General features: G+C 41.9%; 2 protein-coding genes across 3 annotated transcripts in view; one reads left to right on the top strand and one right to left on the bottom strand.

Annotated features, from left to right (window-relative positions):
- GASK1B (golgi associated kinase 1B) overlaps positions 1-11,283 on the bottom strand; it is a 43,194-nt gene extending 31,911 nt beyond the window's left edge. The window contains exons 1-2 of one of the 2 annotated variants that reach the window (XM_016200329.2): positions 11,151-11,283; positions 8,772-9,920 (exon numbers count right to left, since the gene is read on the bottom strand). In XM_016200329.2, the coding sequence (XP_016055815.2) occupies positions 8,772-9,681 (910 nt within the window). In that variant the 5' untranslated portion in view covers positions 9,682-9,920; positions 11,151-11,283. Of the gene's footprint in view, positions 1-8,771; positions 9,921-10,604; positions 10,867-11,150 lie in introns of those variants that run through there. The other variant, XM_016200330.2, reaches the window with a different exon arrangement.
- TMEM144 (transmembrane protein 144) overlaps positions 8,686-17,060 on the top strand; it is a 63,173-nt gene continuing 54,798 nt past the window's right edge. Inside the window, exons 1-2 of the mRNA XM_087816534.1 lie at positions 8,686-9,352; positions 14,702-14,770. The gene's annotated coding sequence lies outside the window, so the exon portion shown is untranslated. The remainder of the gene's footprint in view (positions 9,353-14,701; positions 14,771-17,060) is intronic.

Genomic DNA, 17,060 nt, shown 5'->3' with positions numbered 1-17,060 from the left:
CACACACACACACACACGGCTAAATTCCCCCTCTCTGTGCCTGCGGGCCCCCTAAAGATATCTGCACAGGGGTCCCTATCATACCCTTCTGCACACTGGGTTTGCTCAGCTGTCTCCTGCCCTCCAAGCTGAGAGCTCTGTGAAAACACAGGCCGTTTTTTTAATCATCTTTGGATCTCCAACTCCTAACTTAACGACTAAACCGAAGCTGTGATTAATGAATGAATGGATTTTTCAGAATCCCCTGATTTTCATCTATAGCCCTTGGTTTCTAAGGAATAGTCGATGCGCCCTGAATAAAAGTTTGGTTGGTGTGACATCCTAGTAAGCAGGGATTTCACTGTCCTTACTCTAAACGAATTGAGAAGGGTTAGAGAGAAACTTGAGACATGGAGGTGGGGGGTGCGGAGGTTTCCACGCCCTCATTCTACCCAGCTTGTGCTCAACAGTCCACTCCCATGTCTCTATATTCCATGAGACACTGGAACGATGCATGACGAGAACACTGTCACGAGAAGGGAAACAGTTAAGGCATCACTGCCACATTCAAAATAAGACCAAAAGGCAGTGGGGAAAGCAGGTTACAATCTGATGTGTGATGAACTGGGAAAGCCCCAGGCCACGGGCACGGGAAGCTTCCAGGCAAGTGAAGGGTTAATGGCAGACAGTGCACCCAGTGGTGAGGACAAGGCTATGGGGTCCTTCCAGTCCATACACATCCCAGCCCCACTACACACAACCTGTGGGCCTTTAGAGGACATATGTTATTCTCTGAGCTTTATTTTCCCCACAGAAAATCTGTCCAAGAAAATCTGATTAAGGGGCTGCTGTACAATTTAGCGAGATAATGAATGTAAAGTGCCTGGCACTCCACAGATGAGATCTTGCCATTATCCACTATCAACTCCAAGCACTTTCTGTAAGTGACCATTTCAGGCGTCTGTTTATTTAGTTCAAGTAAACATCAATCTAGATAAACAAACTAAGAAAATCTAAGGAAACACGTCACAAAGAGCTGAATCAGCTTAGAAACTGGATGAAAGTAAAAGGTAACATCTGCTGAGTGTTACTATGTACTAGGTACTGTTATAAATATTTTATACCTAACAGCTCACTTGATTTTCACAACCCCTCCATGAGATAAGCACTGTTATCATCATCATTATTTTCGTTATCATCAGCCCTATTATCCTAATGAAGAAACAAGGTACAAGGAAATTAAGTTAATTGTCCTAGGTCACATAGCTATCAAGTGCTAGGACCAGGATTCAAACTCAAGAAGTCTAGATTGCCAGTTTTTATGGCCTGAATTGTGTCCCCTCAAAATTTACATGTTGAAGCTCTAACCCACAGTACCTCAGAATGTGATTGTATTTGGAGATAGGTCCTTTAAAGGGGTAATTAAGTTAAAAATTAAGCCATTATGGTAGGCCTTCATCCAAATTGACTGTTACCCTTATAAGAAGAGGAGATTAGAACATCCAGACACAGAGGAAAGGCCATGTGAGGACACAGCAACCAGGTGGCCATCTACAAGCCAAGGAGAGAGGCCTCAAGAGAAATCCAACATATTGACACCTTGATCTTGAACTTCCATCTTCCAGAACCATGAGAAAATAAATTCCTGTTGTTTAAGCTACTCAATCTGTGGTATTTGTAATGGCAGGCCTAGGAAACTAGTACACCTGTCCATGCTCTTAACGACAAGCTATTTGAATAAAACTATACAGCTTCTTCCGCATGCTTAAACAGTGCCTCACGCACTGAAATGAAATGGTATCGATTACGACTGAATTCAAGGGAAACGCCAATATTTGCCCATTAACTGAGGTGTTGCGTGCGTCGGGGGGGTGCTGTCTAGTCCTTCCGCACCTATGTTGTCCTCAGGGACAGAGACAGCAGCAGATTCAGTCCTAATGGAAAGGTCATGATCTTGAGATCAGTGTGGTGTTGAGTGCATCTTGAAATCAGTGGCAAAAAGAGATTTCCTCCAGGCCACTGAATTTTCACATGGCCCACAAATGTCAATCCATAGACCAGGGATTCCTGACTGTTTTGTTTTTTACTAAAAGAGTGGCTAGCACACAGCAGGTGCTCAATAAATATTTCTTAAAAGAAGAAAAGCTAAAGGTGACACTATAGAAGGGACTAGCTTGCATGTGGCTGAGGTCCATGCATCTTTTATGTTGTGAGCCCTGTTTCATTGTCCCTTCTATCTCAGCCATGTGTGAGATCAGGGGACATGTTGCAGAGGCACAGCAGAGAAAGTTACCTGGTGCCCTACTTTGCCTACGAAAGCATGTAGTGAGCTAACAAGTAGACACTGGAGCAGAGCTGCTTGGAGCAGATGCTCAGACAACTTTTGTTTGCTGAGGAATGAAAATATTAAGCTGATCAGCTCAGTTCGATTGCCAAAGAAATCTCCTTAAGGCTTTTTTGATTAAAAACCTCAATATGCTTTCAATCCATATTTTTAAAAATAAGAGATGATTCCCGCACTCCCAAGTACTGAGAGCCTGAAACAACATGCAATGCACAGCTGCCCTGCCTCTGCTCTGGAAACTATACCATCGCCAGCACTCACACTGCTCCTCGCATGGACTCGAAAAGAGAGTAGAAAATGCCCAATGTATTTCTCCTGCTCTATAATAAGAGGAGGCAACACAAGTTGGACAACAGTGAGCAACTTGGGATCTACAATGAATTTAAATGGAAGTTAGTAGGATGCCTGCAGTTTGTCATCTAAGCAGCCTTGACATACAGAATTCCTGGAACTAGGTTGCCTTAATTCAGTATGACAGCTCTGTGGCAATAAAGCAGCATCCTAAAAATAAAGCATACATAATGCATCTTCCATGCTGGGCATGAAAAATAGTACAATGCTTAAATGCTACCAAAATGGTGTCCCTTGGGATGCATTCACATTACAGTGCGAACTGCTAGGGACAGCTTTGGCAAAGCTGCTAAATTGAAGATCACAGAGGGTGGCTGGGTTTTCTTATGCGCTTGACTTTCACATAGACATATCCGCTTTGTCTTGTCTTAGACAAACATTTTAAAATATTTTGTTAAAATAATTATCTGAATGTCTCAGCACCACACAGTATCCAGTGACCTTTCTAATAATTTATGGTTTTTTTGCAAAAATAGTTTGGCAGAAAACATGCTGATATATTCAGTTACATTTGCATGCATGTGATTATTCTAGTTAAAACAAAGAAAATCACTGGCTTGCATTAAAAACAAAACACAAAACCTTATAGCAATGTTCAGAGTGGTATGTCAATACTTCCCTTCACTAACAAATATTATCAATGTTAAATTGTTGGACTGAAAAAGGAAATTAAATAGAGATGTTGGCATGGTGAAGAAAAGAAACATGAGGAGGTTTCAGTGTCATACGGAACTGGGTACAAATTCCCATTCCACTGCCACTAGTTATGTCCCCTTGGGCAAATCTCATAACCTCGCTGAGCCTAGGGATTCCCATATTTAAAGCACCACTAACATCTGCTGTGTAGGAGTGTTAAGTGATTTAACAGATAAAAATCACCAAATGTAGTATAGGCACTGGAGTCTTTGTAAATTCCCAATTGATTTCATTAGTGTAAACATGGATTTTTTTTGATGCTACATTTCAAATCACTTTGCGTTTCCGGCACAGACACGCAGAGATCAGAGCGGCTCCGATGGTTGCTGCATTTGTAGTGCGGACACTGCAGGCGCTCCTACATCGTCATGTCCTTCCCTCCCCCAAGCACGCCCTTCTCATTTTCTGGGTTGTCTTTGGGGTAACTAACACCTGTCAGAAAACGGCCTGGTATAATAATACAAAGCCAGCAAGTCCACTAATTTCACATATATTCAAGGAGAATCGCCTAAAATTCATGAAGTTGTACAATCAAGAACCTGTCCCAGACTAACCTGGGCTCATGGCTTTGTGCTGAATGGATGGCCCATATCAATTTTACTAATTAAAAAAAACAAAAACCTGAAGATGAGCTTTATAATTGGGACTTTTTGTCTTTGGAATGAATCAACAGAAACCTTCATCTGAGAGCCTGGGGGCAGGAACAACATTCAAATCATGGTATTTGGTTTTCTTACATCTCCCTTTGCATATCATGTATCCATTTAAATCCAAAAAATTTATATGACTTTGATCAAGGTACTCAATTATTCTGGGCCTCAATTTCCACATCCATAAAATGTCTCTCATAGTGTACTCACCTTGTGAATTTTTTTTTAATCCTCACCTGAGGAAATTTTTTCCATTGCTTTTCAGAGAGAGTGGAAGGGAGAGAAAGAGAGAGAAAAAGAACATTGATGTGAGAGAGACATCGACTGGTGCCTCCTGCACGCATGCACCCCTACCAGGGCCAGGGATCAAACCTACAACTGAGGCATGTGCCCCAGACCAAAATCAAACCCAGGAACCTTCAATCCGAGGGCCAACGCTCTAACCACCGAGCAAAACTGGCTAGGGCCCCACCTTGTGAAATTTTTATGAGATAATGAATGCACAGAACTTAAAACAGTACCTGGTATATAGTAACATCAATATTACTCTTGCTATGGTCAAGGCTGTTGTCTTCTTGAGAAAAAAATAGGTCCCCATGCCTGTATCTGTGTAACAGAGAGTTAATCATCTGTTTCTAGCATACTAAATAACTAGATATAGTAATAGCTTGTGATGATGACGAAAGAAGACATACCTTAAGGTCCTTAAAGGATTTGTTGAGGAAAGAAGACTGATGAAAAGAAGAAACCTTGGAAGTTACCAGACAAGGGTTTGAATTTTTTCTAGACTACTAACTCATTGTATGACCTTCAGCTGTCTTATTAATTTTCCTTCATCTTAAAATTCAGATAATAAAAAAAAAAAAAATGTCTACCGCATAGATTTCTTGGAAAGGTTAACTGAGATAAGCCAAATATCTATATTCAACTAACAATACAGACTAGCTCTGTTCTTGGTACTAGGCATGAATTTATTTCCACAAACATTAATCAAAAGTCAGAGTACAGAAACAACAGTTAGAGAAGATAACTTATAGGGTTTGCTGGCTACCCACTCTCCCAGATATTAAAAGATTTACTCCCAACCAAGCTAGATCACCAGAGAAATACATACCTAAACTAAATCTTATTGTTCTGCCCACAGAAAGCTCATTATCAAATTACATGATAGTGTGAGGGCAGCCGACCATACTGATGGACCTTAGAAGAAAAAGCTCTATAAACCTTGTTATTTGCATTATACAGAGGCTGCCAAAGACATTTTTTATTACCTCTACAATGAGCTCTTAATAAAATCCTCCAGGAGAAATCCCTACTTGGACTTAGGACTAAAATCGGTAGCACTTGTCCTGTGTATTGGAAGCTGAAGGCAAATTATAGATTTACTGTTTAGAGTCCGTGAAACAGGCCAAGAATGCATTTCTACATTATTCAAAACCATTTATTGAGCACCTACTATGTGCTAGACTCTCCACTAGGATTTACAAATGCAGTGATAGACAGGTAATATCTCTTCACAAACCTGTAAACTAGTGGAAAGGAACAGATTATCAAACAATTATAATACAAAGCAATGACATAGAATGAGCCAGAAATAAGTGCTGGGTAACTAGATAAGAGCTACCACCTCCCTGGGTGGACATGGAGGTGAAAATAAGGCAAAGCTTGGACCAGGAGAAGAACTGAAGTCCCTAGAAGGAAAATACACACTTCTGGGGAAATCAGGACAAAAAAAAACACACAAGTCAGGAAAAGAGTAGAAATAGGCGGATGGATAAAGATAACAAGAACATAAGACTCTCTATGTATCTCCTACCATGACCAGAACCAATCTATTTATATAACTTACATCAGTCTAATAGTGTACATAAGTAGAATTATATTGTGCAGAGTGCTCATAGCTATATTTAAATAATTTTATAAACTCTTGAAGAAATTGGCCTTATTTTATAACTCCAAATAACTAAATCAGAGAAGGTATCAAAGAAAAAACAAAGAAAGATTGGGTCCTGTTTGAGATATAACCTTAGATATTTAATGCATCACACCGAGAGTCACATCCATATAACCTTGTTGGTTTCTTTCCATCATCACTTACTTCTGAAAGGAGAGAGGACCAGGCTATGTTGGGATTATAAACCCTTCCTTCAAACTGAATGCAATTGCCTTCTTTATCCCTAAAGATGCTGGATATTCAGACAGAGAATTAAATATGTAAGTGAAATTCTGGTATCAAAAAGTTTAACTAGGTTGTCAGGAGACCTGGGTTTTAGTCCTAGTCTGTCACATAAAGAAGTGCTATGTGAGGCTTGGAGGCTGTGTGAGTAACTCGATGAACCTGGCACCTCATGTACTTAGTGTAGTAATAGAAACAGCCAATATTTATTGGAAGTTCACTGTGTGGCAAGCACTGGTCCCACGTGTTTTCTATGTATTAGCTAACAATAACATCATGAGGTAGGTATTGTCATTTACAGCTGAGGAGGCTGAGGTGCCATAACATTTCCAGGTCACATGGCTTGTAAATTCAAACACAAGCAGTCCAGTTCCAGAGCCCAAGTCCCTCCCACTACTTTATTCCCTCAACGTCCATCCAGGAACATCCCAGGGAAGCTCAAAGGACATATCAGAGTGCTGTGCCTCAGGATATATTCCAGAGTTCACCTTCTCGGGCTCCTACGATGACATAAAAATGAAGGGCATTATAACATAACAGGGATGACCCTAGGTCCTGCTTTGCCCAGGACAGCCTCAGTGTACGCCTGTTGTCTCAGTGCCCACCCAAACCTTCTCTTACTCCGAGGTGTTCCAGTTTGAATAATACGTAATACAGTCACCTAAGCCCAGTGATTAAGAGCTTATGTTCTAGCCCGGCCGGGCGTGGCTCAGCGGTTGAGCATCGACCTAGGACCCAGGCGATCGGGGTTCGATTCCTGGTCAGGGCACATGCCCGGGTTGCGGGCTAGGCAGCCGATCAATGACTCTCTCATCATTGATGTTTCTAGCTCTCTCTCTCCCTCTCCTTTCCTCTCTCTGAAATCAATAAAGATATATTTTAAAAAGAGCTTATGTTCTAAAGTTTGCTGGGCCCAGACTTGAAACCTAGCTTAGCAATTAACATTAGCTTTGGGAGTCAACTACTTTGTCAAAATAAGTCTCAATTTTCTCATCGACTAAACAGAAATAATAATAGTATCCACCTTACAGCATTGTGGTGAGAGCCATATGAGCCAATGCATGTATGAGCTATATCGGTCAGTTAGCATAGTGCTTACTAAAGAGTGAACACCCAATGTGAATTAGCATTTACCAATACTCAATTAAAAGTTTGAGAGGCTATCTCACATCAGCATAATCATGGTGGACTGCTTTGTGAACTTGAGACATTACAACATACCTATGAATCTGAAGCACTTAGACATGAACCAGGATAAGTAAGGAATGCCATATCTTTCTAAGTAAATCACTGGTACTAGTACTGGTTCTAAAATTAAATTATAATCCTAAAGCCATTGAAATCAGTTCAGTTCTCTGCCACTCCCAAGAGTTTTAATCCAATCCAGTCCAGACTCCATAGGAATCTCACTAAAACAGTAAATTTCATGGTGACAGGGAATAAGGGGAAATCCTCTGAGTTTATCGCCATCTCTTTAGAGTCCTTTTTAGCCTCTTGGGCCAGCATGGATTCACAGTGGCAACTTCTGGGATTCTTCCACTTTTAAACACAAGCCACTGACCATCCAACTCTGCATTCAAACCTTGGAAGAGCCTCAGGACTCAGAGAATATCCTTTATATGGCCAGAGCATGGCCACAGAGCAGCCCCTTTGCCTGCAATGGAAGTGACTGGCTACATACTCAGAACCTGCCAAAATGTTTGTCACCTGAGGGGTTCTTGGAAATGAGGCTCAATAAACCACAGTCATGAACTTGAAAAAACTATACGGCTAACTAGCATATATATAGAGCAAATCACCTATTTTTGTCTCATTTTCTTTGTTAAACAAAGGGGTTAAGTCTATTGTGAAAAATCAAGGGGTTGAATTTAATATGGTCTATCTCTGGGCTTCTTAAAAAGATTCTATCTGCTAAAGAAAGATAACCCACTTTCCCCTTACTTTTTTTTTTTAAACATATCTTTATTGATTTCAGAGAGAGGAAAGGAGGAAGAGAGAGAGAGAGAGCTAGAAACATCAATGATGAGAGAGTCATTGATTGGCTGCCTAGCCCGCAACCCGGGCATGGGCCCTGACCGGGAATCGAACCCCGATCGCCTGGGTCCTAGGTCGACGCTCAACCACTGAGCCACGCCCGGCCGGGCTCCCCCTTACTTTTAAAAAACAAATGAACAAAGTTTTACTTACTTCCATGGTAACCTATCTAATAATATGGCTGACAGCAAGCTCTTTGCCTCCACCTGGCTCCCTCTCCTCATCCTGCAAATTGCCATTGGCTTTAATTAGATTTAATAAGCCACTGGGAAGTGCAGTAAAGGAAACGGGGAGCAAAGTTGACACAGTGTAGGCTTACTCCTGCATGTTGAGTACAGCATTTCCCTGGAACGCTCATATCCCAGAGCTGGGAAAACGAAGACTGCCAAGCGTATGGAAAGACACGCTGCTGCTGTTGCTGCTGCTGTCCAAATGTGAAACGTGGGTGGAGAAAATCATTTAGAAAAAGAGAGTGAGGGAAAAGAGAAAATCAGCCCCAATCCCCAACAGCTGCAGAAAATGAAGCATGTGAAGCTGTTACCTTGGATGAACTCTGATTGCCTGCTCACAGAAGGCAGGGTCCTGTTGAGCCCCAGGATCCTGTCCAAGTGGAAGGCAAATACCTCGCTCATGTCCAAAGGCTGCTTGAGCAGCCCACAGGGGCTACGGTCACAGGCAGGCCCGGGGCCAGCGGTGCTCCCCTCCAGCAGCAGCAAGCGCGCTTGGTTCTTAGAGGACACTGGCTGAAAGCCCGCCACCGCACCGTCGGCCAGCAGGCGCATCCTGCGGATGTCTTCTTTGCTCAGCCACGAGGGGGCGCGCTCGCTGTAGATCCTGATGTTGCTCTCCCCCGCCTGGGGCAGCTGGAAATCTGAGCCCCCAACTTGCGCTCCCGGACCGGGTATCCATCTCCAGGGTCTTTCCCCACCCTTGGCCAGGTGTCCTCTCTGGATGTCCTCAGGCTCTTCGGCATCAGCTGCCCTGGCAGCTCCCCGCGGCTGAAGAGATGGTCCGCGCAGGGCCTCCTGCTCCGGGGCCGGGGATGCCCCTGCAAACTTCTTCCTGCGCTTCGGCCTCACCGTGCCACGGATATTGGCGGGCTTGCTTCGCTTGGAGCGCAGGGTAATGTACACCACATTGGGCAGCAGGGTGGCTCCATTGTCCTGGGGCTCGGGAGGGGCCAGGGTACCGTCCAAGGGTAAGTCAGGGTAGGGGCCCTCGGCGCTGTCTCGGCTCTGGCGCGCCCCCTTCTCCCGCGCCTGCCGGTGCGGGGGCGACGCGCGCCCCACCTGGCTCACCAGGAAGCCCAGGTAGATGGCGCAGGCCGTGCCCAGCAGCAGGTTCCTCCGCGTCCTGGGCCGCCGGCTGCTCCAGAGGTTACGCACCCGCGGGACGCACAGGGAGCAGACGAACCAGCTCATGAGCTGCCCTGGCTTGCCTGGACAGGTCATTTCTCGGCCGCATCCACATGTTGAACAGGGTTTAAAGTCTGTGGTTGTCTCCTGATGACATGGTGCATAGTTTCCTGAATTCAGCTGTCGCCCCCGCTTAGGTGTCCAAGTGGCCTCCAGTGGGTAGGGCAGAGATGGAAGCGAAGGGCTGGGAGTGGAGTTGGCAGTGTTTGTGACACTCGCCACGACAAGCGTCTTAAACTCCTATCAGCCTCCCCAAGGAGAAGTGCGGCTTGTTTCTGGGAATGAATGGACACAGAGTTAACTGAGTCACAGGCTCTTACTAGTTCAGTTCCTCCACAAGAAGAACGAAAAAAGTAACTCTTTCCTTTCATTACTATCCCCCCTGAGTGTTTTTTAATGAAGTTTAAAAAACAGAAACAAGATAGATGTATAGATTTGGTATTCAGTTTAAACTAGTGAGAACAAACCACAGAAATCCAAGAATATTTTATAACATGTAGCTGGAGTCATTTAATTCTGAAGGAAAAGCATTAAAATTTGATAAATCCCGGCTTTTCCTTTTTGAAATTCAGAAATAATTAAAAATAAATAATAGGTGGTTTTTAAAAATCTATAGCTACTCCATATTTATTTTTTAAATCCTGCACTAATTAGTTAACTAAATAACTAACACTCACACTCAAAAATACATTCTCTTAATCTAACAGTACAATGTTTTCTTCATAATGTGTTCCATTATCTTACATTAACAGTTAATATAATATAAAGTCATACATGCCCATATATCTTGAAAGCAGTTACATTTATTGTCGCACACACAGAGAGAAACACAACAGACAAATCTGACTGCTTTTTATGCCTTTTCTTTCCACCAAAGTCAGCTGAAAGAAAATAAAAGGATTCCTAGATCTATTTGTTCAGATTATTAAAGAGAAGAAACTGTGAGCAGCCTTACTTACACAGCTGGCCCCATGCTTGGCTCCAGGAACAATGCAATCTCTGACTCTAATGCAAAGAACTTTGAAAGGCTGAGGCATGTAAGTAGAACATATTTCATGGTCAAGAGTGTTCCACATTTCAAGTATTTCAGCTCGGCTTTAAAAGCTCCCCTGAAAAACTACTGATTGCAAGGCAAAAACAAAACAAAACAAAAACCCAGTTGCTTGTAAACTGGCTGCTTATAACCCAATTTTAAGACAGGTAAAAACAAAATTTTTTAATTGTTTAGAAAATAAACTAATTTTAAATTCCGGAAAAGCAAATGCCGTACAGAAGCATTCATTCAAATTATTTTCTACTTATTTTTAACCCCTGGGAGCCCTCTAGTGTCCTGTTTGGAAACAGACTCAGAAGTGTCAGTCTCGGGGAGTTTAAAAGCATTGAGAGTGTTTGCTTAACAGCAGGATAAATACCTTATAAAATGAGGAATGCTATCACCCCACCCCGCAGTCCATCCCACTTAGCTGGGGATTATAGCACCAGGGTTCCCCGGGACTACCACTCACCTTACTAGCTCGGCCCTTTACAGAGGAACGTTTGTCTCCCACCACTTCTGAGAAGTCCTGGAGGTTCAAAAAAGGTGAGAAAGGGTTAAGGCAAATGAGGAAAAAAATAGAACAGCGAGATAAGGGTCCACATTGATAGGGAAAGACTTTTGGAGTGTGCAGTTGCATGGAGCAACAGTTCACAAAAAGAAGTCAAGGATTCTCTCTGATTGGAGGTTTTTTAAAAAACTGGTTAGTAATTGGCTTAGGTAGTTTGCTTGTCCTGGCACAAAGGCAGGGGTTGATGAATCTCCAGGCCTCACTTAGGCTTATTTTTTTTTTTTTTTTTTTTTTTTGGCTTCTATGGCAAATAGAATCAGAAGGCAGGAAGGGCACGGGGTTGTTTTCCCCACTGGAAAAGAAGTTTGTGATAGTGAAGTGTGAGTAAGAGATCAGAGTACAGTGTACAATCCTAAAAATCTGTTTTGCAAAGCAAAAGGGATTCAGGAGTTGGAATATATAGAGAAGGAAGGAATAAACGTTTAAGTGATAAAGTGTCAAAAATTATAATAAAACTGTTACTCTAGCAGTCTTAAACTGAGACCTCTCTTCCTCTGTAAACGTTCTGCCACATGGAGGAAAGAGAGGGAGCAATTCCAATATTGAATGAGGCCTAGAAGTACCTGTTGATTTGTGATAAACTTCCTAAGAATTTGAGCATCAAAGCAATTTTCTTTGTGCTCCAAAACTCTTGAGGCACACTTTCCTAAGCACGGACTTATTTTCTAGAAAGTAAACGTTAACTTCTTGCAAGGAAACCATGGCAGAGCTGTTTGATTATAACTATCTTATTGTTTTCACATAGTGAGTAGAATAAATGACCTGACTCTTTAAAAATTAAAAGTCAGTCTTTGGCAGAAACCAGGTTATAAAAAGCAGCGACCTCTGCTAGCTGTTTGTAAAGCAATTGTTTTAAGTGGAGAAATGCTTAGGAAGTAGATAAGAATTGTATGACTCAGTAAATTTGGTTAACTGCCTCTTCACACACACACACACACACACACACACACCCAAAACTTGCCTCTATTAGCAGAAGACCAATACTTGGCCTCCCCTTATGGCCAGGAGAGGGATTAGTGCAGACTAAAGGCTGTAATGTTTAGAGAAGGGGCTCCAGAGGAAAAAGCCTTGGTTTGAAGTTTTTCTTCTTCACTGCCTAACTCTGGTCCCTGGTGGCAAGTAATCTGACCTTTCTAATCCTCAATTTCCATCTCCAAGAGCAGAAGAAGAATACCACTTACCCCATCAATTTCTCCTGATGATTAAATGAGTTGGTGGTGACGGAATGAAAATCAAGCATTGGGTTTTTATTCTAAAAGCCTCTGGACAGTCTAGACACCAAAACTTCTCTATTTCAGCTGTGGAATCTGAAGGGCTCAGTACTCCACCTCTCACCCCCGCTCCCTGACCACACACACAGAAGCCAGGACAGACACCTGGCCCAAGCCCTTCTTGGCTTAGGATAGAATAACCCAGGCATCCGTGGTTTTCAGCCTGTGGAGAGGAGTAAAGATTGGAAAAAGCTGTCTTGATTCTCAGCCTCCTTGCAGGAAACTAGTGCAGAGCTACAAATTCTCTCTTCTCTCCTCACCTAAGGCATAATTTGTGTAAAAGAAATAGGCTACAGAGTACATTTAAAGGAAGGAAGGCCCCTGGTTACACTAGATTAAGTCTGGCACGTTAGAAATGCATTGGGGTTATAAATAAACACCTTCAAAAGCCAAGAGAAGGTAGAGAGAAACTTGGGGGCCGTATTTCATTCATATTTAGTAGTTTTGAGACTCAGTTCTGTCCCCCACTGTGATTCAGACATGGGTGGGATACCTGACAAGTTGTTGGGTTATAGAAACTGCACATGCATGTTTTATGAATTGATAGAGAAACTGGGTTAGAAAAAACAGACTGTGTTTACATCACACACCTTGCCTATCTACCCATTCTCACCTCCCCATCCCTATAGATTCAAGCCCCAGGAAATAACTGTAGTCAAACACCGATGGACATATTTACATGTATTATTCTGTGAGATACTGAAGCACCAGCAGCATACTTTGGTTTCCAGACAAGGAAATGTGATGCGGGGCCAGGGAGCATCCCATCCTCCCCATCACTTCCCAGTGTTGGCAATTTTGGAAGCACTGGTGGGCAGCACCCTTGGCGTGGATCTCATGGTTCCCATGGAAGCAGCAGCCGCGGTGGGCTCAGCAGAGACTTACCTTTAAGTAGCTGCACAGACAGAAAATATCCATAGAGAAGCTAGTGTGTGGTAACTAGACTCGTGGCATATGAATATGAATGACAAGCCCTGGCATCCCTGTGACACAACTGAGTGCTTTTGAGAGGTGCTGGAGGTCTTGTTTTTATGCAGGAGAAAGAGTCACTATGAGTCACTCCCACTAAAAAGTGTTTGGAGCCCATAGGCTGGTGAGACTCAGGAAAAGTGTAGGTTGCATAGCCACTTAACATTTATGAAAGACCCCCTAAATGCCAGTCACTAAAGCTGGGTTCTGTGTGGGGTATGCAGCGCCTGAGGCACTGCTTCGCTCGGTAATGTCTCAATAAATATTAAATAAATGAATGAATGAATGAACAAATCAACAAACGAATGACATATGAAGATGATAAAGCGCAATCCCTAGACCAATGGTCCTCAAAGTGTGGTCCTGGAACAGCAGTACCAGCTTCACCTGGGAATTTGTTTAAAATGCAAATCCATGAACCCCCACCCCAGGCCTCCTGGATTAGAAACTCTTGGAGGAGACGCATTGTGTTCTGTTTGGCAACAAGCCCTCCAGGTAGTCTGATGCATGCTGAAGGGGGAGAACCATTGCCCTAGGTAAGGAATCCCAAGAAGGATGGGGCAGGCCAGGAAGGATAGAATAAAATAAACAGTTGTAGGAAGGCTCAAAACAACATTTTCCATTTGCATAAGACTTTTCTGTACCTTTTTCTTCTTTATGAGCATTCTCTTTCCTTCTCAGCATTTCACTCATTGGCTGGAAAAGAGAGAGTATGTTAATATCCATGCTCTGCAGAGTCAGCCACCCTCACCTACCCAGCCCTGCAGATTCTAGTCTCTTTCTCAAAGCAAGTCGTGGCATGTAAATACTGGGAAAGGGAGACTTTTGAGAGAGATTACAATTCACAACCCATGGAACAAAAAACAGGAACACTGGTAGCTGGGTATGAAGGGACTGTTTAAGGAAAATTGCAGGAAGAAATCAAATCCTCGACAGGCCATTCCCAGTTCTGCACCCATAAAGACACATTTTACAGGAAAATCGCACTGTTTTGTAAAAGGCAGTCAGAGGGTGCCCATGTCCACATAATGGGTATCACAGGCAAAAATTATAAGCCAGAATGCCGTGTTGAGAAGCCTGGCATGGGTTTTGAAATTTAAAAGATGAGCAGATATAAAGCACTATAACTATACATTAAAAAAAAAAAATGCTTGATAAGAATGAACGTGTTGTGTCTCTAAATATAACACACTTCAATTCTTTTTTCCACAGGAAATAACCAATGCTTTGGTTAAGAATGCATTGTTTTGCAGTTCTCTGGAGAATGAAGACAACCTTGAGGTAATCACTAGCTCAAAGGCAATAATCTTTGTTTTATTTTTGCAGCAATTGCTTACAATATAGAAATAGCCAGGCAATATAGTTTACGATAATAGATCTGCATTTAATTCCATTGAGTTGAGAAATTTGTAAATAAATTTCTCAGCTAGCTGCTTTTAGCAAGTGCTACAGACTGAATGCTTGCGTCCCTTCAAAATTCGTATGTTGAAACTCTAATGGCCAATATATTTATTTGGAGATGAGGCCTTTGGGAAGTAATCAGGTCATAGAGTTGGAGCCCTCATGATGGAATCAGTGGCTTTGTAAAAAGAAACAAAAAGAGCTTGCTTCCTCTCTCTCTGCTCTCTGCCCTATGAGGACATAGTGGGGAGACAGCCACCTACAAGCCAGGGAGAGGGCCCTCACCAGAACTCCCCCACGTCCCCTCTCAGACCTTTCAGCCTTCAGACTGTGAGAAATAAATTTCTGTTGTGTATACCTCCCAGTGTATGGTAATTTGTTGTGGCAGCTCAAACTAAGACACCAAGATATTTCATTTAGTTGAGTTTTCCCATCTGAAAAAAAACAGTGTTATATCTAGTTCCCAGGGTTGTTCTAAGAACTAAATTATATGTTATATGGGAAGCACTTAACACAATGCTAGCTTGATACACAATAAGAAGTAATGGCTCATTCACTTGCTCTCTTTTTCTTGCAAGGATGATGCTAATGACTAAGCACTCTAGAGAGACCGTAAGAAAACACTGATGAATAAACTGTGATAAACACATAATTCCAAGTTCAAGAAATAGTTGTCAGTTGTACTAAGCTACTAAATACAGCAAATTATTCAACGTTTGCTCACTATCTCCTTTACTTAACAAAGGACTTAAAAGATAATCTAGAGTATATTCTGCATGCTACTTTGGATTCTGTTCTTTGATAAATTTTTCTTTGATATTTAGAATTAGTCTACAGTAACCACTGTGAGGCTCTGTACATCAAAGGGTCCTTGAATAATGTCATTTCATTCAACGACTTTTTGCCACAACATTGATGAGACACAATAGGAACTTAACTCTTGTTATCAGTTAGCTTATGATAAACTAATTTCCTTATTCCTTGTTTCACTAAAGGCCCAGCACCTATCCATGACCTTAAGTGAGTACTTACTGTGATTAAAGTCAGGGAGCATTTGTCATACAAGGAATTAAGTGTAGATCACACATTGAAGAATTTTCCTTTAGGTGATTCGATGCCTTCAGGCTCCTTAAACACCCTTTCCCCAAGCCTCTGGAAATAGTACCAGAACAATAATGACTGAAGACAATAGTAATATAATAGTTTAATGTTTTTTTACTATTCCTGAAGCATGTCATAGGGTTGGTGTGAGGATTAAATGAATTAATAAAACCACTTATCATACCAAAAAGAAAAGTTAACTTTGTCATTACCAGGACACCGTGGTGGGGAAAAATAGATCTTAGAAATATTCACTTCTTATGGACAAAGAGATATTCAGTGTTGATCATGCCTATTTACATATTGATCAGTGGAGAGGTCACCCAATTACTGGATCAATTTAGCTAGCCAGTTCTAGCAAGCATCTCCCTATTATGGAGAAGCTTGTAATATGGTATCAGAGATGGAGGTGCATATTGCTGTATCTTTGGATGTCTATATTATTCTTTTAGTTTTTATTTAAAATATTTTTGGAGCAACTACTATGTGCCACGTACTATCAAGTTACTTTGGATGTAGGAGTGAAAAAGACATTGAATGGTCTAACGGTCAAAGAGCGATAGGATCCTACCTTCTAGACTGGACTTCCTTCTAAAACCTTCAGCTCTATCAGCCTCCACCTTCCTCCTCATCTGCCACCCTTAGAACCTGCCCAAACCTAACAGACATGCCTAGTTTCAGATTTCAAGTCTTCCCATCCTGTCTTGCCTCAATATAGTTAAGTAGATCGTACCTACACACAGCCTCAAATACAACGATTCTAATCAGGCAAATTTGTCACCTGCCAAGCGATGGTACCAGACTGGTTTGATTAGTTTTATAGGTTATTCACTTTAGTTTGGTGAATAATTCACCTACCAATCTGTCATATATTTCAAGCTGAACCAAAGCTTATTTTTACCTATTCACTTATTGAATCTTGGGGGGGGGCATTTTTCTTTTTTGAAGTAAGAAAAAAACCTAAAGGATTAAAGGAAATTAGTTCAATTTCAGCTAATGGGTAACATTTCCTCTAAAATATATAAGTATTTAAAATAAATGAGAAAAAATTTAATAAGATGGGCTTGGA

The sequence above is a fragment of the Miniopterus natalensis genome, chromosome 4 (assembly GCF_054644295.1).
Source record: "Miniopterus natalensis isolate mMinNat1 chromosome 4, mMinNat1.hap1, whole genome shotgun sequence".
Lineage (NCBI taxonomy): Eukaryota > Metazoa > Chordata > Mammalia > Chiroptera > Miniopteridae > Miniopterus > Miniopterus natalensis.
This window is presented reverse-complemented; position numbering and strand designations above follow the sequence as displayed.